The 22,567-nt window shown below is 20.9% G+C and overlaps 7 protein-coding genes across 7 annotated transcripts in view; 3 read left to right on the plus strand and 4 right to left on the minus strand. All coding sequences in view use genetic code 6, as the record gives it.

Annotated features, from left to right (window-relative positions):
- The window catches only part of TTHERM_001146121 (hypothetical protein), a gene marked incomplete at both ends in the record, with an annotated part of 1,414 nt that extends 514 nt beyond the window's left edge, over positions 1-900 (minus strand). The window contains 3 exons of the mRNA XM_012800700.1: positions 1-3; positions 89-227; positions 805-900. The exon at positions 1-3 is cut by the window's left edge and continues 127 nt beyond it. Of these exons, the coding sequence (XP_012656154.1) occupies positions 1-3; positions 89-227; positions 805-900 (238 nt within the window). The remainder of the gene's footprint in view (positions 4-88; positions 228-804) is intronic.
- A 529-nt stretch (positions 901-1,429) lies between these two features.
- On the minus strand, positions 1,430-1,663 carry TTHERM_001146132 (hypothetical protein; the record flags this gene model as incomplete). The annotated part of the gene is made up of 1 exon (XM_012800701.1): positions 1,430-1,663. One exon carries the CDS (start codon positions 1,661-1,663, stop codon positions 1,430-1,432), a length of 234 nt encoding a protein of 77 aa, XP_012656155.1.
- A 2,341-nt stretch (positions 1,664-4,004) lies between these two features.
- Positions 4,005-5,503, plus strand: TTHERM_01147110 (transmembrane protein; the record flags this gene model as incomplete). The annotated part of the gene is made up of 3 exons (XM_001026597.2): positions 4,005-4,477; positions 4,793-5,110; positions 5,353-5,503. 3 exons carry the CDS (start codon positions 4,005-4,007, stop codon positions 5,501-5,503), a joined length of 942 nt encoding a protein of 313 aa, XP_001026597.2.
- A 628-nt stretch (positions 5,504-6,131) lies between these two features.
- Positions 6,132-6,908, plus strand: TTHERM_01147120 (transmembrane protein, putative; the record flags this gene model as incomplete). The annotated part of the gene is made up of 2 exons (XM_001026598.2): positions 6,132-6,471; positions 6,520-6,908. 2 exons carry the CDS (start codon positions 6,132-6,134, stop codon positions 6,906-6,908), a joined length of 729 nt encoding a protein of 242 aa, XP_001026598.2.
- A 356-nt stretch (positions 6,909-7,264) lies between these two features.
- Positions 7,265-11,425, minus strand: TTHERM_001147129 (hypothetical protein; the record flags this gene model as incomplete). Its single annotated transcript, XM_012800702.1, has 18 exons — positions 7,265-7,367; positions 7,429-7,518; positions 7,709-7,798; positions 7,927-8,016; positions 8,063-8,152; positions 8,407-8,502; positions 8,666-8,755; positions 8,808-8,900; positions 8,957-9,046; positions 9,106-9,195; positions 9,246-9,335; positions 9,866-9,955; positions 10,012-10,101; positions 10,252-10,341; positions 10,521-10,610; positions 11,003-11,092; positions 11,283-11,332; positions 11,384-11,425. 18 exons carry the CDS (start codon positions 11,423-11,425, stop codon positions 7,265-7,267), a joined length of 1,554 nt encoding a protein of 517 aa, XP_012656156.1.
- Positions 11,426-12,036: 611 nt separating this feature from the next.
- On the minus strand, positions 12,037-16,126 carry TTHERM_01147130 (hypothetical protein; the record flags this gene model as incomplete). The annotated part of the gene is made up of 18 exons (XM_001026599.2): positions 12,037-12,133; positions 12,199-12,288; positions 12,501-12,590; positions 12,728-12,817; positions 12,865-12,954; positions 13,197-13,292; positions 13,481-13,570; positions 13,623-13,715; positions 13,771-13,860; positions 13,944-14,033; positions 14,084-14,173; positions 14,840-14,929; positions 15,064-15,153; positions 15,293-15,382; positions 15,523-15,612; positions 15,786-15,875; positions 15,984-16,033; positions 16,085-16,126. 18 exons carry the CDS (start codon positions 16,124-16,126, stop codon positions 12,037-12,039), a joined length of 1,548 nt encoding a protein of 515 aa, XP_001026599.2.
- A 1,951-nt stretch (positions 16,127-18,077) lies between these two features.
- Positions 18,078-20,759, plus strand: TTHERM_01147140 (transmembrane protein, putative; the record flags this gene model as incomplete). Its single annotated transcript, XM_001026600.2, has 1 exon — positions 18,078-20,759. The coding sequence occupies one exon, from the start codon at positions 18,078-18,080 to the stop codon at positions 20,757-20,759; it is 2,682 nt and encodes an 893-aa protein (XP_001026600.2).
- Between the last annotated feature and the right edge of the window lie 1,808 nt (positions 20,760-22,567).

The following is a 22,567-nucleotide window of genomic DNA, read 5'->3' on the forward strand; positions in this document are numbered from 1 at the left end:
AAACTAATTTTTATTTAAAATTTATGCAGTATAAATATTTGCAAGAAAAAACTTATTTTGCAAATTAAAAATAAAATTTGATATCTACTGATGTTAATGGGTTCATAGGAGTAAACCAAAATGTTTAAGATATTTATAGAATTTTTTATAGCATTAGCTCTTCTGAGCTATAAATAGAGAATAATCCTATTATTGATGTGGTTTAAAATCAAAACCTAGGTATTATTCTTGTAATTAAAAATTTAAATATTTTAGTTTTCGATATTAACACTAATTAGCTAATTGATAACCTTTAGTTTGGAGACCCTAAATCTTCTATAATATAATATTTATTTGATATAAGAGCATAATATTCTATGATAGCATGTAAAGCAAATACTTTATTTATAAAATCACTAGATTCATAATAATCGTACTCGTTTCATAGTGAGCAATTAAATGGATTTTTAGTGTGGTAATAAGATAATTAAGATTTTATAATTTCATATGGCTAAAGTATTACAATACATTCATTTAAACTTGATATAATATAAATTATTTCAGGTCTCTAAGCAAATCAAATTATTTAAAGTTGTAAATCATCAAAAAATTAGCTTTTCTGTTCTTTATTTGGTAATTAAATGCTGATTCTTATAATAGATTTGATGGAATACAAAATTTCTCAATTTGTTAAAACTTAAATTATAGTAAATAAGAATTTCAAATTAGATTATCTATATTCTAACCTGTTTGTCTATGGGTAATTTATTGAATAATACTAATTTGATGGTTCTTTCATAACTAGTATTTAAAATATGTATTAACCTGTTACAGATTTCCTGTTTTACCAGCAGTACATAATAGCACTATAATCTTCCTTATAATCATGTAAGCTATTTTTAGATTACCCTATTTTCTCATTTTTTTAACTTCTACCTTTTAACTTGATTAAAAAAATTTTCACAAAAATTTTTTCAAAACCTTCAAAATCTCTGAAGTGGCATAATTAATCCCTCCATCATATTTGAGCTATTTATAAAATTTTTTATTAAAATTAATTAATAAAAAAAAACATAAAATGTAACTGAAACATGCTTATTCTTAACTCAAACATCTTTAAAATTTTTAAAATAATTTATTTTGAATAAACTAACTAATCATTTAATTTTGTAAAAATTAATTTGAAACAGCATATTTTAAAAGAGAATTTAATTAAAGTATTTAATAAATAAAGATTTTAAAAATTAATTGAATTTTTAATTAAAATAGATATATCAATATATGACAGACAAAGTTTAAATTTTTTGAAGGGTTTTGCATTCTAAAAATAAGGAAATATTTTAAGTTATTTAGTTGTTAAGTAATTTAATCATATATTAGTACATATATCAAGTACTTAAATATATGTATACGATATTGTAGAATAGACTCAAATAACAATAATTTAAAGTCAATCTAATTTTAGCCAAGGTAACTTATTTGTTGGTATGATATATGATAACGAATTCTACCAACTCACTACAATAACTTAATCAGGTATTTTCTACTCAATATCTTATTAAAACTTTTAATCCCCTTAATAGCTTACTGAATTTACTGAATTTTCTCCTCCTTCACCTTATGCAAAAGGATTAAATCTTGATATGACTACAAACAACTGCCTGATATTTAGCGACTAATACATTGTTTAAGTTGATTATTCTAGACTTACTAATTTCTTTAAGTAGCTATAATTAAATAAAAATACCTTCTATTCTAAAATAATTCCTAAAAAGCAAAATAGCTTGTCATATTATATTTTGGCTGGATAAAATAATATCTTATACTCCTATAACAATTTCACTGTTTAATATTTTGGGTTCCTACAAAATTAAAATCAGATAATTGATATAAAATTCTTAGATCAAGACTCTTTATTAATAATTGTTTTTAAGTAAGAATTGAGAGTTTACAATTTTACAGAAATTAAAGCTGAAATGAATACTCAAATCGATGATTTACCATATTTATAAGAACTAAATTATTAAATCAATAAGTTTTTAGCTCCTTGTATTTTCCTGACTGTTGACAATCAAATTGTTCACTATAACTTTACAGCAATGAATTTTATTTAAATAATACATTTATAATCAATATTGTCATAATTTTATATAAACAACTCTCAAACTCTACTAATTTTAGGTCTATCTAATGGAGATATTATTTTCTACTTCTTGTTGACTACAAAGTAACTAAGATACACATTAAATCTTACATAAAATAAAAATAACATAAAATTTATCTAAGAAACAAACACTTTTATTTGGATAGGATCATTAAATAGTTATGTTATTGGTTTTAATAAAACAAACAATATTTAATAATTATAAATTTATCTCAATGATTATTCTAAAAATAACTCTGAAGATCTAACTGTCCTTGCTATAGATGAAGATAACAATAGGTTATTTTTTAATTATTTACATCAAAAAGTAGTTTATATCTTAGACTACTCATCAACTAACTCAAAAAATATAAAATATATTTAATTTCCAGGATCTCAGTTTAACAGGATACAAATAACTGAAAATAAAATTATCCTTTATTCGACATTTCAGTTTAACTTTCATGATAGAAAAAGTCTTTAGTTTCTTTTATCTATCAGAAGATAAAACTTGGTTGATGCAGTCAATCAAATTTATATAGCATAAGAATAATTTTACTTATTTTTCTCAGCTTATAAATATGAGTTATTCTATGTCGATTTTAAACAATAAAAATATTATTTATTAGACCAAGTTTAAATTTAAAATTATTAAATAGTTGATATAATTTATGATGAAAGCGAAAATTAGCTTAATTTAATCACGACAATAAAAGACTAAATATTTGAAAAAAAATATCAATTTTCATACTTGTTATAATAGATATTCTCTTAATAATATGATTGTACATTGATTTTTTAAGGAGCACCTCATTTTTAAATGAAGAAGTCAATAAATAGCATTTCTCCTATTGTTTAATAACAACCTAATATGTTAGGAGTTAATAATTTACAAAACATTAATCAGACAAGCTTAATTTATGCTTAAATTACTAAATAAGACTTTTCTGAAATTAGTTTTGAAGTAATGTAAAATTCATAGTTAGTAATTTCTCCTAATGATAATAATAATAATCAATTGCTAATAACAAAGAATTTGTTTTAAAATTATTTGCTAAATAAAATTTAACTAACTAATTTTAGTTTTGTAATTTAGGATGATATTATTGAATTTAATTAAAAAATAAATGAAATTTATTTACAAAATATTGAAATCTCTAATTAAAGTATGAACGATACGCAAATCATCTTTTAAAATTCTGATAGAGTTGTAATTTAGAATATGATAATAAAAAACTTGACCCTATATTAAAACTAGTTAGGAATATCCTTTTTACATTTTAAAAACTGCAAAATAGTAACAATCTAAAATATGACAATATTGGATACTACTTTTTATAGTTAAAAATATTCATATTTTCTATCTATGACCAACATTAGTGTTGTGAATATTTAAAGCTCAAATGTTACTGATAGTCAATTTAACAATTTAATATTCTTTCAATAATTACAATAAGCAAATTTAGATTAAATTACTGTTAAAAATTGTAAGAGTGATTCAAATTTATAAACAGATGAAGTTAATTATTTCATAGATTCCAAAGCAATTTAGAATTTTTTAATAAATCAGTCATAATTTATTGGAAATAGAAACATTTTATTCCTTAAATACTCAAATCTATTTTATTAAATTGATCAAAATTCTTAAATATAAGATGATTAAATAACAATGCTGGATTCAATTATCTAAGAAAACTCTTTTACTGATAATAAATAATATCTGATATATTTACAAACTACTAAGGTAATAATAAACTCTTTGCAATATGTTAAGAATATTAATAATATTGGTTGTTATAATACTTAAAATATACAAATTACAAACAGCTACTTTTTGCTCAATTAGGGAATCAATGGAGGAGCAATCTATTTATCGAATAATATGAACTATTTCAAATTATAAAACTCAACTTTTAAATAAAATGTTGCCTTAGCTAGCGGCGGAGCTTTATTCTTTACAGAATAGCATGGTTAAATATATATTGATAATTCTACAATTTTTGAAAAAAACTCAGCTGAAATCGGAGGGGGATTAAGACTACTAAATTCTTTTGTGAACTTGAACCCAAAGGAACTCATATAATTAATGAAAAAAATTAACTTTTTAAATAATTTTGCTTTTTTATTTGGATAAAACTTTTAGCTAGGATTCCAAACACTCTAAGTAGAGGAAATTTATATGTAAAAATAAGGAAATCAAGAGAAAATTGAATTTGTATATAACGATTTCAGATAAGCTTAGTCATCTGAATATTTAGGAAAACTTTACATCAAAAACTTTAAAAGCGGAGATATTATCAACATGGAAGTCTCGATAATAGATGAGGAGGGAAATAAATTTAAAATAGATCAGTAGTAATTTTAAAATAAAATAATACATCCAAGTATACTAAATGAACTAAATTTGTACACATTTTAGCTTGAAAGTATGAATTAGGAGAGTTTGTAATTGAATGGCTAAATAGTTATTAAACTTGATTCTTTCGATTTTAACACTAATTCTTTTGTATTTAATAAAGTTTCAATATTAAGTCAGCCCTACTCATCAAATTAATTAAAAATAACATACAAAATTAACTCTTTTTTATAGCTGCCTATACTAATTGAGATTGAATTTAGAAATTGCTTGTAAGGAGAAGTATTAAAACACTATATTTAATAAATTTATAGCTGTGAAACATGTTAATATGGGACATATTTTCTTTAAAAGTATGACAATTTTAACTATACTACTTATATGAATGAAAATTAATTGCCGTAATTATGCAAAAAATGTCCAAAATAAGCTAATTTTTGTTAAGGAAATATGATTTAACTTGAAGAAGGTTATTGGAGAGAAAGTATTTAAGAAGATAATCCTGATTTAATTTAATACTGTAAAAACAGCCCATAAAACTGTAGAGAGTAATATCCAAACTAAATCAAAGGATGTGTAGATGGTTATATAGGACCACTTTGCGAAACTTGCGATTCTCTAGGGGAAGTTTGGTAATAAAAATACACAAAATAATTAACATCGAGATTCTAATGCCAATTGTGTAATAAGCTGGTCTTCTAGATTTTAATTACTATTTTAATATCATTTTTAATTATAATTTATGGTTTGAGTAGCACATTCATGTTTATGAATAACTTTTTATTCATTTAGAAATGCTTTTACTTGAGAAAAATGTCAATTTTACCTATCTATAAGAGCTGCTAGAGGGATTATTCTAGCTTTTATTTGAAAGTCTTAATAAACTACATTTAAATCATTCAATATATACTAAAACTGGAACTCAGTAGCTTTTAAGTAAAAGTTTCAAATAGCATAGATATTTTTTAGAGCCCATAACACTAGCTCCTAAGCTCACTAGATTGTCTAATAAACTCTTTTGTTGACAATAGAATAAAAAGAATAATGCTAAATCTTATATTAGAAGTATTAAATCCTATATTACTGCTGCTATTAGCATGTCTTATATTTTTAATTTTAATGAGATTAAATCTTTTCTAAATTAGCAAATATCATTTTTATACATTGACGAATGTCATGTTTATATTTTTTCAACCAGCATCTCTCGTTTATTTTATTAAATCACTGAGTTGTAGATAAATAGCAAACAAAAAATATACTGAAATAGACCTTACAATAGATTGCTATGATGACCAATATAAAAGATTTGTGTATCCGTTTTCTTCTTGCATATTTTTTGTCTACGTCCTGATACCGTTTTACATATTTTATTAAATTAGATAATCTAAGTAAAAATTAAATGACTGCTAAGTGAGATTTAAGTATGGGTATTATTACACTGAATACAAGCCTGAATATTATTATTGGGATTTAGTAAGAATCAATGTTAGACTTCTAATATTCATAATTTATACAGTATTTGAATAAAATAGTTATTTCTCATTTCTAATAATAGTATTTTTAATAAGCATCTATATAAAATTGATAATCATTCTTAGACCTATTCAGAATTTAGACATGCTATGGAATGAAATATATACAAATATTATTATCATGGTTTTAATAATACTTTACAATGTTAGCTTATAGTTTTAGTTTTTAGTTCTTTAAATTGTTGTTTTTATTTTACACTTGATATATTTATTCTATTTGATTTTGTCCATTTTCAACTAGAAAATAAAATCAAGTGTCACCATTTTTGGTAAAATATTTAGATTCTTTTATAAGCTCATCCAATCTAAAGAACGTTTTGATAATTTTATCAAAAAAAATCAAACTAGTTTTGAAGTTTATAAGAGATGGCGATTTTTAAGAAATAATAGAAAATCTGCATTATTTCAAAAAAATGTCACCACTATACTTTCAGTTTAGAATTCAAAAGTTAGCCAACAAAGTAAATTTTTTAATAATTTTTAAGCTACAATTTAAATTTTATAAATAGATTTAAAAAGGAGAATTTCTTAGTTTATAAGTTAAAATTAAGTTTTAATTTAATCTTCTTTTTCTAACTCTTTAAATAAAATGAATTCTTCTTTTCTTGAAACAAATTCTATCTAGACTCCAAATAAAAGGCTGGTAACAAAATCTAATTTTGGAGGTGAAAAAAAGTAGTTATCATTTCAAACAGATGTTAATGAAAAATCTAACTTTAGAGGATAAAATACAATTTTATCCTAATTGAATTAATTAGATATAAAAAAAAATAAAAGCATTATTACTATACCAAATGATACTAGTCCTATGTAAAATAAGAAAATTGAATAAAATGATTAATATGAGCTTTCTTTTTGTGGCTAAGTTAAATTTGTTTAAATTAAGACTTTATATTGACCAGTTTCAAATACTTTTATTTATGTTTTTATGTTTTTTTCAGCTAAATGAGTAAATTTTTATTTTTTTCATAATTAATCAAACCATCTTTAAAACTAAATAAACTTGAATAAATTTTTAAATTTAACAAAGTATGAAATACTTACTCTCTCTAATTTCTCATTAATTAAAATACCTTTTAAAAATTAAATATAATTTTGGCATTTAATCAAAAAAGTTTTTTAAATATGTTTTCATAAAATAGATAGATATATATATAGATATACATATAAATTTTTTTATGAACAAAGAAAATAAAAAAGATAATTTGCAAAATATTTTAGAATCTATTGCATGCTCTAAATTTAACTAAATCATCAAGTCTTAATATTCTAAATAACTAATCTTTTCATTTTCATAATATGCTCTGATATGGTTTTTTTTTCAAATATTTCATAATATTGAATCGTACTTTGACTACTGTATTTATTTGTGTAAAATAAATTTAATAATAAAAATGTTTTAAAATTTGCAATTTTACTATAGAATCAATGATAAAACATTTATGTTTTTACAATTTATCAATTCCAATCCTAAGTAATGAATAGCTGTCACATCTATTTGATTATGTCTAGTTTAGAAAATTATATTTTAAAAAACATGTATTTTAAAATCTATAAAACTAATTTGAGTGTTAATATTTTTCATTAAGTAAATTAAGAATCACCAAATATACTTCAGAAAAAACTATTAAAATAACTCTAATATAAATCAAATTAACTATAAAGGAATAAAATTATTAATTAATTTATTATTTTTACTGTAATTCTAACATCAAATGACTTAATTTTGAACACTTTGCTAACCCTTTAGATAATTTTATAATCGCTTCTTTTCTGATACAATTATTCCTATTCAAATCATATTTATTGGAATTTTTTAAAATTATTTTATAATTTCAAATATAAAAAGTAAATAAATAAAATAAGCAAAGTATTTCGATTTATAATTTAAAACCATTTTTAAATAAATATTTTACTATAAGCCTAGGTAAAGATAGACTATATTTTAACATTTTTCTAATCCTTCACCTAAGAAAGATGCAGCTTCACTACTAATCTTACATCCACTAAAAACATTTATTTTATATGAATTTAAAAATTTTAATATTTTACCCTAAGTCCATTGTAACTTTTTTCAGTTAATTAGAGTTTTTTAGTATATAACCCAAATTTTAAACTATTTAGTGAGAAATTTAGCATAAGCTTTATTTTTTAAATAAATTAATTAATTTATTTTTGGAAATCATCATAATTTATTAAAGTATTTTTTGATAGAAGTAAACAAATTCTTGTTAAGTTATTTTGACTATTTATATATACCACGCTCTCATAGAATTCATTTAAAACATTTTATAATTCATTTACTAAAATTTATTTTAATATATATCTATCAGTAAATTTATTTTTAATAAGTGTTAATCTTCATCAAAAATAAAAAATATATTAAATATTAATACTTTAAATCTATATCAAATTCTTTTAGATTTCTAAATTCTGTAAGGCTTAAGCCAAATCCTTCTATTTATTCATTCACATCACCAAATTTATTTTCTCTATTTTTAAAATAAAAAGAAACATCTAATTAGAAAAAATATTTTATTTAATAATATTCTCTTTAAATATCAATAACAATGAAATATTTAAGTAGATAAAGTTTATTTCCATAAATTATATTTTAATATTGTTTCAAAATACTATTTTTATTTATTTATTTACCTTAAATTGAGCTTCAATATTTCAAGACTCAAGGAACTTCCTAGCCCTGCTAATAATTAAATGAACATTTTACTTTCTATATTATTTTTTCTTTAAATAGAAATTAATATTTTGATAATGATAGATAAATTATTAAAGATACCTTAAATCAAAATCAACTATTTTTAGATTTTAACAATTCTTTAAACCGCCACAAAAGTCATTTATCTCTTCATAAAATTTAAAAGCGTTATTTCTAAAATTTTTAAATTAAAATTTTACTATTAACTCGATAATATGAATTTTTTTTACCTTAAATCTAATTTTAGAGTTGAAATAGTTTAACTTTTGCCTAGTCCATTGCAGAAACCAGAAATCCATTACTGATTAACTTTATTATTTCTAATAGAAAAATTTCAATTAATAAAAAAGCTATTATTAGTAAATGAAACTATTATTACTGTAAAGAAACCTGCAAAGTATTGAGATTAGAGCTCATTCCTAATCCTGTTCCTAAGCTTTTGGCTCCATTATCACCGATATAGTTACAACTTTAGATATTTTTAATACTTAATCATAGTTATATTAATTATCTTCTTACATCAAATCTAGATTTAAATTTTTGAGATTTGGGCATTTTGATAATCCAGATCCTAATCCAAATAATCCAATATCGCTAATACTGTTTCCACTTTTAATTAAAAATATATAGGTAATAAAATAATAATTAATTTACAGCCTTAAAAAAATTATTAACTAAACTCTAAAATTAATTTTAAAATGAATACTGACTGTAATTCATTCTACTTAAATTAGAATTATTTATTATCAACCAAAACCACTCAAAAATAAAAAAGGAATTTAAATAACAATAAAATTGAATTTATTTTTAAAAATCTATTTATGAAGCTCAAAGGTATGTTTGTTATAGTGGATGAATTTTATTTAGTTAATACTTATAGTAAATTTGTATTATTAAATATTTATGCATCAGAAAATTTTGATAAAGTAGAATTTTTGTTAACTCCTATAGTTATTTTATGAGTCTTGAGTATCAGCTTTTACTGCTAATAGTTTCAGCTTCCGAAAATATATTTATCATAAATTTTTAATATCTGAACTCTGTATATGTTTTTTGTTTTAATTTGATATATTTTATCTTTACATAAGTATTTATTTAGTTTTAAAATTTTTGGCTTGCTTGTAAATTAAAATAAAAACCTTAAGTTGATATTTATGTATTATAGACATCTATTATTTCCTAGCTTGTTTCCTATTTCACTCGCACCTTTAATGCTAATGTGATTTAAACTTTTAATTCAATAAAAAGAACTGTTGAGAATCATATTAAAATGAGCATTTGTTACAATAGATTAAGGTATAGATTTTCTAAATTTTAGAAATTGCCAATTGCTTAACTCAAAGTAGATATTCCTTAATCACAAATATTGTTTTAACTATTTATAAAATACAATTTATTTATTTTTTTAAGAAAGGCAAAAAATATATTTTCTATCCAAATTTACTAATAAATAAATTAGTAAATCTGACCATTTTTTATTGATTTCTATCAAAAATGTATTAATTTAATGAAAAAATGATTCAACCTGAAATCAAGGGTAAGATTTTATATATTGCTCAGATTTTTTATCCCTGAGCTGAAATTTGCCAATCCTAGATCCTAAATATTATTCTAACTTTTATTAATAATTAAAAAATAAGTTTACTGTTCAATAATTCAATTTTATATAAATTTTAAGCAAATTTAAGAATGCTAAAAGATTTTTGCAAAAAATGAAAATTTGATTTTTCAAGATGAAATGATTTTGATTTCTAAAACAAGCAAAAAAGTTTTTAAAACAGCTAGCTATCTTACCTTAAAGATATCATTAAATTTTTTAAATTTTAACAATTTCCTAAAGATTTGCCTAAATAAGAAGCTCCATTATCACAAATTTAGTTTTACCTTTTATTTATTTTGAAAAAGATGTTTGTTTAAAAATATTGATAACAATTATTTTGTTTTTTTCAAGTTGTAAATTAAGAAATGTTTATTTGCAGATAACTTAAAAAAGTTAAACTTGTGATTAATTTAAAAAGAGAGTAGAATTTGCAAGATTTAAACAGTCTTCTAACCATAATAAAATCCAAAAACTCCTTTATCACTCAGTAAATTTTAACTTTAAAATAAGGAATTTAAATTTTGATTGGTAAAGATTTATCTAATTGATTATAATTTAAGCAGTTCTCAATTAAAGCAGCTAATAAAATTTGAATAAAGATATAAATAAAACTCTATAAGATTGAAGCATATTTCAGGTTTATTTTAATTAAATAACTTTTAAAGTAAATAAATACTCTAAGTTAAGTGTCAAATTTTTTAAATTAGAACAGTTTGTTAAGCCTTTTCCTAAATCCTCTGTTTGTTTGGTCCCAAATAGATTAGATCTTTTTTTTAAATAATTATTTTAATAATCTTAATATTAATTGAATATTTTATTTATAAGAATAAAGAAAAATAAATTATTCCATCTGCATGTTAATTTTAATACTTCTTTAATTCAGAAATTATTTTATGCTTTATTATCAAATTTTTTCAACAATAACACCTAAGTTAGTTTTCTTTAAAAAAATTTACCTCAGCTGTAGCTCAAGGCTATAAATGTTGGTTTATTTTGATTATAAAAACTATTAATTAAAAATATTAATATTTCGACTGCTAAAATCTTTATTGATTACATTTTTTAAAATAAAGTATTATTAATTATGTTCTTCTAGCATTTTCTTTTTCTCAACCTTTTTTTTTTAATTTATTATTATTATTAATTATTATTTGATTTTTTCCTTATTCAATATAAATTACAATCAAAAACAATAAAAAATTAATTTCTTATGAATACTGTAAAACTAATTTTCTGACGCCAAATTAAAAAAATTAAATTTTGGCATTCTTTTGATTAACCAAAATTTTGATTAATTTAAATCAAAAAATAGAAAAAAATTCAAAGTAAGAAATTGTGTTATTTGAAAAATTATATTGTTTTTTCAATTTATGTATCTTTATGATGCAATTAAAAACAAAATAACAAATATGTCAAAGATCAAACAAATATAACATTCATTCGCTTTTTTATCAAAAATAAATATAAATTGAATTATATATTTACATGAATGCTTTTATTATATTTTCAAAAAGTATCATTTAAAAAATATAAAGTGTTTTTTTAATTAAAAAAATAATATAAGTATTTTATCAACAAAAAATTTATATAAAATATATCAATCAATCAATCAATACTATACTTTAATTAATTATTTTATTGATGAATAAAATGCGAAATATAATTTGGAAAATATTATCAAATCTTTTCGATTAAATTTCACTAAAAGCATCAAATATGAATATCCTTAATAACTAATTTTCTCATTTTATGTATGTGCTCAAACATTATGAATTTTTCAACTCTCTTTGGCCATACACTTTGATAACTATAATTATTTATATAATATAATTTTAATAATAAATAAAAACACTTTTTAATTTGATATTTTACTTTAAATCCAACTATAAAATAGTTAAGTTTTTGCAATTTATTAATTCTGATCCTAAGAAATTAAACACTGCCATGTCAATCTGATTTTAGCTTTTTTAGAAAATTTTACTATTAAAAACTATGAATTACTTAGCTAAGCTTTATAATATATAAAACTAATTTTAATGTTATTATTTTTTGCATTAAGCAAATCATCAACAAATACTCCATCTGAAAAATTTTTTTTAAATTAAAGCTAACTCTAAAATTAATCAAACTAAATTTTTCTTAAAATAATAAAATTATAAATGTTCTAATTTTACAAAAAGCTTATAATCAGATGATTTAATTTTGCACACTTAGCTAATCCTTCTGATAGTGTAAAAATTCCTTCTTCTCTGATAAAATTTTTCCTATTAAAATCATATTTACTTATTTGTTCGTATTCGTTTGTTTATTTTAATAAAATTTTTTATTTCTAAAATAAAAAATAAATAAAATAATGAAAGTATTTTAATTTATAATTTGAAACAATTATTAAATGTTCTACTATAAATTGAGGTTTAAATAGACTAAATTTTAAGATTTTTTTAATCCTTCACCTAAGGCAGATACCGCTGTACTATCAATCTTGCATTCACTAAAAACATTTATTTTAGATGAGTTTTAGAAATGTTAGTATTTTACCTTAAATCTATTGATACTTTTTCAAGTTAATTAGAGTTTTATAGTATGTAACCCAAACTTTAAACTGTATCGAGTGAAAATTAGCATTAACTTTATTTTTTAAATAAATAAATTAATTTTAAAAAATCATCTTAATTTAAAGTATTTTTTTATATTAAATAAACTTGTATTAACCAAGTTTGATTATTAATAGATACCATATTCTTATAGAATCCATTTACAAAATTTTGTAATTTATTTACTCAAATTAATTTTAGTGTATCTATCAATAAATTTATTTTTAATAAGTGTTAATCTTCCTCAAAAATAAAAAATATATTAAATATTAATACTTTAAATCTATATCAAATTCTTTTAGATTTCTAAATTCTGTAAGGTTTAAGCCAAATCCTTCTGTTTATTCATTCACATCACCAAACTTATTTTCTCTATTTATAAAATAAAAAGAAATATCTAATAAGAAAATAAACATTTTTTTAATGAATAATGTTCTCTTTAAGTATTTATTTATTTAAATTAAAATTTTAAGTAGATTTAGTTTATTTCCATAAATCATATTTGAATATTGCTTCAAAATGTTATTTAATTTATTAAAGAAAATAATTTATTTGTTTACCTAAAATTAAGTTTCAACTTTTCAAGACTCATTGAACTTCCTAGTCCTTTGAATAATTAATTGGCTGTTATACTATCTATATTATTTTTTCTTTTAATAGAAATTAATATTTAGATAATGATAGATAAATTATAAAAGATACCTTAAATCAAAATCAACTATTTTTAGATTTTAACTATTTTTTAAGCCACTACAAAAGTCAGATACCTCTTCTTAAAATTTAAAAGCGTTATATCTAAAATTTTTAAATTAAAATATTACTTTTAACTGTATAATATCAAATTTTTTACCTTAAATCTAATTTTAGAGTTGAAATAGTTTAACTTTTGCCTAATCCATGGCAGAAACTAGAAATCCATTACTAATTAACTTTATTATTTCTAATAGAAAAATTTTATATTAATCATTTAAATTTATTAACAAACTTCAATTAATAATGATTTGAAAATAAAACTGTTATTACTGTAAAGAAATCTGTAAAATATTGAGACTAGAGCTCATTCCTAATCCTGTGCCTAAGCTTTTGTCTCCATTACCACCGATATAGTTGCAACTTTAGATATTTTTAATACTTAATCATAGTTATATTAATTATCTTCTTACTCCAAATTTAGATTTAAATTTTTGAGATTAGGGCATTTTGCTAATCCAGATCCTAATCCAAATAATCCAATGTCGTTAATGCTGTTTCCACTTTTAATTAAAAATATTTAAGTAATAAAATTAATAATTTACAGCCTTAAAAAAATTATTAACTAAACTCTAAAATTAATATTAAAATGAATACCGTAATCCTACTTAAATTAGAATTATTTATGATCAACCAACATCACTCAAAAATAAAAAATTAAGGAATTTAAATAGCAAAAAAGCCGAATTCATTATTAAAAATCTATTATTAAAGTTTAAGGTATGCTGGATGATGGATTTTATTTAGCTAAAAATTTAAATAAATTTGTATTATTAAATATTTATGCATCAGAAAAATAATGATAAAGTAGAACTTTTGTTAATTCCAGTAAATAATATAGTGAAACTTGAGTAACAACTTTTACTTGCAAATAATCTTCGCTTCCGAAAATAAATTTATCATAAATTATTAATCTCTGAACTCTGCTTATATTTTTCAGTTTTAATTTGATGTTTTTTATATTTGCATATTTAGTTTTATAAATTTTTTGGCCTGATTGAAAATTAAAATAAAATAAAAAACCTTAAGTTGATATTTATGTATTATAAACATCTATTGTTTCCTAACTTGTTCCCTATTTCACTCACACCTTTATTGCTTATGTGATTCAAGCTTTTAATTCAATAAAAAGAACAATTGCGAAACATATTAAAATGAGCATTTGTTACAATAGATTAAGGTATAGATTTTCTAGCTTTTAGAAATTGCCAATTGCTGAACTCAAAGCAGATATTCCTTAATCACAAATATTGTTTTAACTATTTATAAAATATAATTTATTTATTTATTTATTATTATTAAGAAAGTCAAATATATTTTCTCTTCTAAAAAACTAATAAACTAATTAGTAAGTTAGACCATTTTTTTTTAGTTAATGAAAAAATAATTAAACCTTAAATCAAGAGTAAGATTTTAAATATTATTCAGATTTTTAAATCCTGAGCTGAAATTTGCCAATCCTAGATCCTAAATATTATTCTAGCTTTTATTAATAATTTAAAATAAGTTTACTTTTCAATAATAAATTTTATTCTAAAAAATAAATGGAAAAACATGGGTTTAGTTTTTAAGATGAAATTCATTTAAAAAACAAGTAAAAATGTTAAAAAGAGCTTTAGTACCTTAATGATATCTTTAAATTGTTTAAATTTTAACAGTTTCCTAAAGATTTGCCCAAATAAGAAGCTCCATTATCGCAGATGTAGTTATACCTTTTATTTATTTTGAAAAAGATGTTTGTTTAAAAATATTGATAAAAATTATTTTGTTTTTTACTATTTTTGAAGTAAAATAAGTAAAATTTGTTTACATCTAACTCAAAAAAATTAAACTAATTTTGAAAAATGATTACTTTAAAAAGAGAGTCAAATCTGCAAGATTTAAACAGTTTTCTAATCCAGAACAAAATCCAAAAACTCCTTTATCACTCAGCTAATTCTCACTTTAAAATAAGGAATTTTAATTTTGATTAGTAAAGAAATATCTAATTGGTTTTAATTTAAGTGATTCTCAATTAAAATGGCTAATATAATTTCAATAAAAAGATAAAACTCTTTAAGATTGAAGAATTTTTAGGCATTTTTTAATTAAATAAATTCTATGCAAAATAAATACTCTAAGTTAAGTATCAATTGTTTTAAATTAGAACTGTTCCTTAATCCTCTCCCTAAATCCTCTGCTTGTTTGCTCTCAAATAAATTTGATCTTTTGTTATGAATAATTATTTTAACAATCTTAATATTAATTAAAAATTATCAAACTTTTTCAATAATAAAGCAAATACAAGTGCGTATTTTCTTTAAAAAAATTTACCTTAGCTGTAGCTCAAGGTTATAAATGTTGGTTTATTTTGATTATAAAAACTATTAATTAAAAATATTAATATTTTGACTGCTAAATTCTTTATTGATTACATTTTGTAAAACAAAATATTATTAATTATGTTCTTCAATCATTTTCTTTTTCTCAATTTATTGAATTATTTTAATTTATTATTATTATTATGAATTATTATTTGATTGTTTTTTATTCAATTTAAATGAAAATCAAGAAATCTAAAAGATCTTAATTTCTTATGAATACTGTAAAAACTAATTTTCTGCCGCCAAAAATTAAAAAAATTAAATTTTGGCATTCTTTTTAAATAAATCATTAATTTTTATCTCCTTCAAATTTTACTTTACTTTTATGAGGATTTGAGGTAAACTATTAAAATAATTATTTTAAAAAATATATTTTACCAAATTTAATTTACTCTTTAACTCAATTGATTTTGTTTGCAAGGTTCAATTAATTTGCTTAATTTAGTAAGCAGAAACTTTATCTATTTATTACGTAATTTATTGATTAGATATACTAAAAAAGATCATCATTACAAAAATTATTACTATCAATTTGTTTTGCAAGTTTTTTAACTAAATTAAAAAGTTAAGCTTTATTAAAGAAAATGATATAATTAATTACATTAATATTTATATTAAATGGCGAGTTTTCATTAGGTTACATAAAACCACAAAAATAAATGATAAAAAATCATTAAAATAGTATTTTATTTTGATTAAAAATTGAGGAAGATATCAATTATTAATATTATTTATTTATTAATAATTATGTCTGCTAATATCTAGGAAGACAAAAGAAAAGCTCTTTCTTTTTACAGCTAAACATTTTTATTAGTTTAAGAAACTATTGAGCTTTTAGTTAAATTCTGTTCATAGCGCAAAAGAATAAATGATCAATTTAACTACATTTATTCAAGAAGCAATAGCCAAATTTAATTATTTAGCAACTAATTTATCCTATGTCAAAATAATGAGCAGTTTGATAAAATTTTAATATTGTTTTTTATATAATATGCAAAAAATTTACTTTATAAGAGAAAATAAGAAAATGATAAAATTTTCAAATTTTTATTAGCCTTACAATTGACACACAAATTCAATGTTTTATTTCTTTGTTATAATCATAAAAGATATCTAAATATAAAGAAAATAGTTGATTTAATAAAAATCAAACAAACATCACTTTTAATTAAATTCTAATTAAATTTTTATTAGTTCTTTGGAAAGAAAATATTTATCAAAAAAAGCAGTATCATTATTTTTTATTCAATTACTTGCTTTATAAATTTGATTAACTAGTTTGTTTAAATAAATAATTAATTAAATAAATAAATAATAACAAAAAAAAACAATGATAAAAACATTCATTTTTACTTTATTAAGTTTAATTAATATTTGTTTATGCTAAACGAATAGCACGCAGCTAATTTTCTAAATACTATAAGAATAAGGTGTAGAATTTGCTTATGAGGGAAATAAATTCATAATAAACGGAACTTAGCATTCAAATATTATATTTCATCTTGAAAATATTACTATTTATGATTATTTCATAATTGAAAATTAAGAGGAATTTAAGATAACTTTTCAACTGTTCTCCTTGAGAGATGTTATAATTGATATAAAGAACTAGAGTTTATTTTAATTAAAAAAAATAAATACTTTTTTAATAGCATAACTTTAATTTGATAATGTAACAATAGAATCTCCTTTTTTAACAGCTTAAAACTGTCATGTCATAGTATTTATAGGTGGATATATTATAAATAGTCATCTTTACTAAGGATTTGCTCAATTATTAAATATTTACAATTTTTATATGGAAAGAAAGTTTGTAGATATAAATACCCTTCAAAGCTTAAATGAAAATTTTTTTAAATTTGACAATATTGTGATTTTGGATATGAGAAACTGTACTTTTGGTGATTATTAGAATCCTTTTTATGAAAATATTAATTAGAATAGTTCTTAAGAGATTAATTAATAAGTTTCCAAACAAAAAATTAAAAATTAAGCTAGGAGCGAGAATAAAAATAATGAATATCTAAATTTTATTGAATTAAAAATGATAAAAGAAGAAAAAGAAGATTGCAGTGTTATATATGAATTTGAAGATATAAATGCAAACTTTGAAGGCTTAAACTTAAGATTTATTATTATATTATAAGGTACTAATTATTGTAAAATTAATATTATGGATTGTTAATTTAAGAATATGAAGAGTTTAGATTCAGGAGGCTGCTTTAGTAATTAAGCTTCTGCTGTGCTTATATTTACAAATACAGTTTTTGACTCTTGCTAAAGTGGTATGTTTGGTGGTGCTTTGTATAGTAGTAGCTTAAAAGTAACAGATCAGCTTATCATTAAAAATTCTAAAAGTAAAATAGGTGGAGGAGCATTTCTAGGCTCTCAATCTTGCGCCGGCAACGTAAATGATTTAGAAAAAATTAACTTTTTTAATGATAGCAATGCAGCTACTATTTCTTCTCAACAATATTTTAAATGCACTAATTAGCCTGATTATAATAAAATGCCTTCATGCAATCTATTTGAATTAGATTCTATATTTTAATTAAATACTGAATTAGTAAATACCTAATATTATTAAGTCTAGTCTGAAGTAAAAATAAAAGATATGGGATCATTTCCTATTATTTATTATAGTACATTATTTTAAAATATGATATATGTATTAAGATTAAGAGTAGAATATTAATGTCCAGAGAAATAACTTCCATAAATATGTAGTATTAGGGAATTTAATGAAGACCAATCAATAGGAAATCTCTATAATTTTATTGATGATAATGAAAAATAATATTTTTATAATTTCGAAATACCTAACGCAAATTATCCTTATCTTTTGACTAGCTATTCAGAATATTTTGATTGTAAACTAAAAGGTTATGCTTTTATTTTTAGATTACACCTTTTAATAAAGGATAGTTCTTTTTGTACACTTAATACAAGAAAGGGCTGTTATAATCCAACAAATTTGTGTATATAAGGAATGTAATAAATTTTTAATTTACAGCAATAGTAAATGTAATGCAAATACTGTGATATTGGAACTTTCAAAGACCAATCAACTGATCGATGTGAAGTATGTAGCACAGAAAAGTTTGATAAATGTTATGCAAATGATTCTTACTTAAAATAAAATTTTTGGAGACCTTATAATTCTAATTATAATGATATTTATTTTTGTTAGTTAAATTAGAAAAGTTGTTAGGGTAGTAATAGGTCTGGATATGGAAACGATTTATGTTCTGAAGGTTATATTGGAGCTTAATGCTTAACGTGTGATATTAATGGCGAATTTTGGAATGGATAATATGGATAGTAAGGCTACTTTTAATGTGTTAAGTGCAGTTCTCTCAGCAATAATGATACATTTGTTTACTTATCATTAGCTACAATTCTTTTCGTATTTTTCTTCACAATAATAAGTAGCTTTAGAAGGATGAGAAAGTAAGTCTACAGAAGATACCTTTCTTTCTATATGAAAAAGATATACATAGGATCCAGTTTTATAAGATAGAGTTAGGCTTCTGTCTATACTAAAATTCTCATGTTTAATTTTTAGATGTATCTCTTGACTTACTATTTTGTTGATTTCGAAAAATATGATTCTTCTATTCATAGTAATATTTACAACTTATTTAATCCGTTATAAAACTCAGGTGGAATTTCATAGGATTGTTTTCTCAAATAATACTTTCCAACTAGTGAAAATTTAGGATTTATCAAATTATTGATTTCAATAATTTCTCCTCTAATTTTAAATATTTTCTTTTGGTTGATACTATCACTTTATAGCCAAAAAAAAAAAAAATTTTACAATTTTTTAATGATAAACAGTTTTACTTACAGCATTATTTTTATCTTTTAATCACCAATAATTTAGTACTCTGTTGAATCCTTAACATGCATTAAGTTATCTTCAAATGAGGAATATTTAATGATCAACACAAGAATTAACTGTAAAGATAATTATTGGATAAGTAAAATGACGTATTTGAGTATTGGAGCTCTAATTTTTTACATTTTATTCATTCCAATTTACATTTTTAGATACATATTTGTTAATAGAAAAAAGCTTGAAAACAGTAAGATGCTGATTGCATTTGGTTTCATATACGATGAATATAAAAGACAATACTATTATTGGTAATTTATAAAATTGCTGCTCACAACATTATTATCTGTATTAGTTTCATTTGGTAAAACTCATATAATCTTATGTTGCTAAATATATTGCGCAATCCTGTGCATATACTCTGTTTTTTTAATATTCTGCAAGCCATTCTAATAAATTTCTATGAATAAAGTAGAATTAGTTTCTATCATTTTATCAGTATTATACTTTCTATCATCAATCAGCTTATAGTTGGAATTTAGTTCAGAGAATTAGTACGATTAATATCAAGTTGGCAGAATAATGTCAGAAATATTTTACTATTTAGTCTTAATTTGCTAATTTATTTTCTACCTTTATATCATCTGCTTGATCATATTATCTGTATTTTATACTTCAGTTTAAAAATTGTAAAAATTTTAAATTTTCTAGAGGCTTTTAAGACTATTTCCAAGAGCTAAACTTAAAGTGTATACTAAAGACCTTGAAATTAATTTGTAGAGATTTAGATAATTAGTTAGAGGTATAATTATGGATTAAAGTACAAATCTTATTGCTGACGAAATATAAACTTTTTTAGTTTAAGAATATGAAATAAACTTATAATGAATAAGGTATTTATTATGTATGTGATTTATGAGTAAATTTATAAAGTTTATATACAAGAAGAAAATTAATTTTTAATTTAACAATATATTTTTTAAGAGTGTTAAAAATAGTTTCATGTTTAGAATTCACCAATACCTAGTGTTTGTATAGATACTTATTTTTTATAGATAATAAAATAATTCATTCAATCAGAGCAATATAATATAAAGTATATTATATTTATTAGTAACAAATAACTGTAGGTTTATAAATATCATAATAATTACTCTTAATGTCTTTTTTCTTGTTCTTTTATAAATAATCATCTTTTTTTGAGATTTTAAAAACTTTTATTTAAACATTTGTAATTAAATAATTGAATGCAATCTGTTATTCTTGTTCTTAGAACCTACAAATTTATAATTATTGGGTATAACTTAATTACTATGCTTAAGCTGTAACATTTATAAATACAAAGCTAGATTAAAATTAGTTTTTTTTCTAAAAATACATCAAATGATTAATAAGATTTATTAAAGATAATATAACATAAGTCACATTTTGTCAACGGTACTAAATCAGCATATTTGACTCATTTTTATATTAATATTTTTTAAATTACTTTTTTTTATAATTTACTTTAATTATCCATATATGGTATAGGTTCATATATTAAGGCCTGTTTTTAAAAAATTTTAATATGGTTGAATTAAAAATATGAATAATTTTTAAGGAATTTAAATAGCAAAAATAACTGAATTTATTTATAAAAATCAAAGGTATGATTGATGGATTTTATTTAGTTAAAAATTTAAATAAATTTGTATTATTAAATATTTATACATCAGATAAAGATTGATAAAGTAGAACTTTTTTTAACTTCTGTAAATAATTTTGTGAAGCTTGAGTAACAACTTTTACTTGCGAATAGTCTTTGCTTCCGAAAATAAATTTATCATAAATTGTTAATCTCTGAACTTTGATTATACTTTTCAGTTTTAATTTGATGTTTTTTATGTTTGAATATATATTTAGTTTTCTATATTTTTTGGCTTGATTGAAAATTAAAATAAAATAAAAAATTTTAAGTTGATATTTATAAATTATAGACATCTATTGCTTCGTAAATTTTCCCTATTTCACTTTCACCTTTATTGATAATGTGATTCAAGCTTTTAATTCATAAAAACAAAAGTTATGAATCATATTAAAATTATCATTTTTACAATAGATTAATATATCACTCAGCTAATTTTCACTTTGAAATAAGCAATTTAAATTTTGATTAGTAAAAATTTATCTAATTTGTTTTAATTTAAGCTACTATCTATTAAAATGGCTGATAAAATATCAAAAAAAAGATAAAACCCTTTAAGATTGAAGAATATTTTAGGCATTTTTTAATTCATAAATTTTATGTAAAAATATACTTTAAGTAAAGTATCAACTGTTTTAAATTAGAACTGTTTCTTAATCCTTTCCCTTAATCCTCTGCTTATCTGCTCACAAATAGAATATCTTTTGTTTTGAATAATTATTTTAAATAATCTTAATATAATTTAAAAATGATGAAATTTTTACAACAGTAATAACACAAAATGTTAATTTTGTTTAAAAAAATTTGCCTAAGCTGTAGCTCAAGGTTATAAGTGTTGGTTTATTTTGATTATAAAAACTATTTATTAATTAAAAATATTAATATTTTGACTTCTAAATTCTTTATTGATTACATTTTGTAAAACAAAATATTATTAATTATGTTCTTCAATCATTTTCTTTTTCTAAATCTATTGAATTGTTTTAATTTATTATTATTTGATTGCTTCTTT

The sequence above is a fragment of the Tetrahymena thermophila genome (assembly GCF_000189635.1).
Source record: "Tetrahymena thermophila SB210 genomic scaffold scf_8254007, whole genome shotgun sequence".
Taxonomy (NCBI): Eukaryota; Ciliophora; class Oligohymenophorea; order Hymenostomatida; family Tetrahymenidae; genus Tetrahymena; species Tetrahymena thermophila.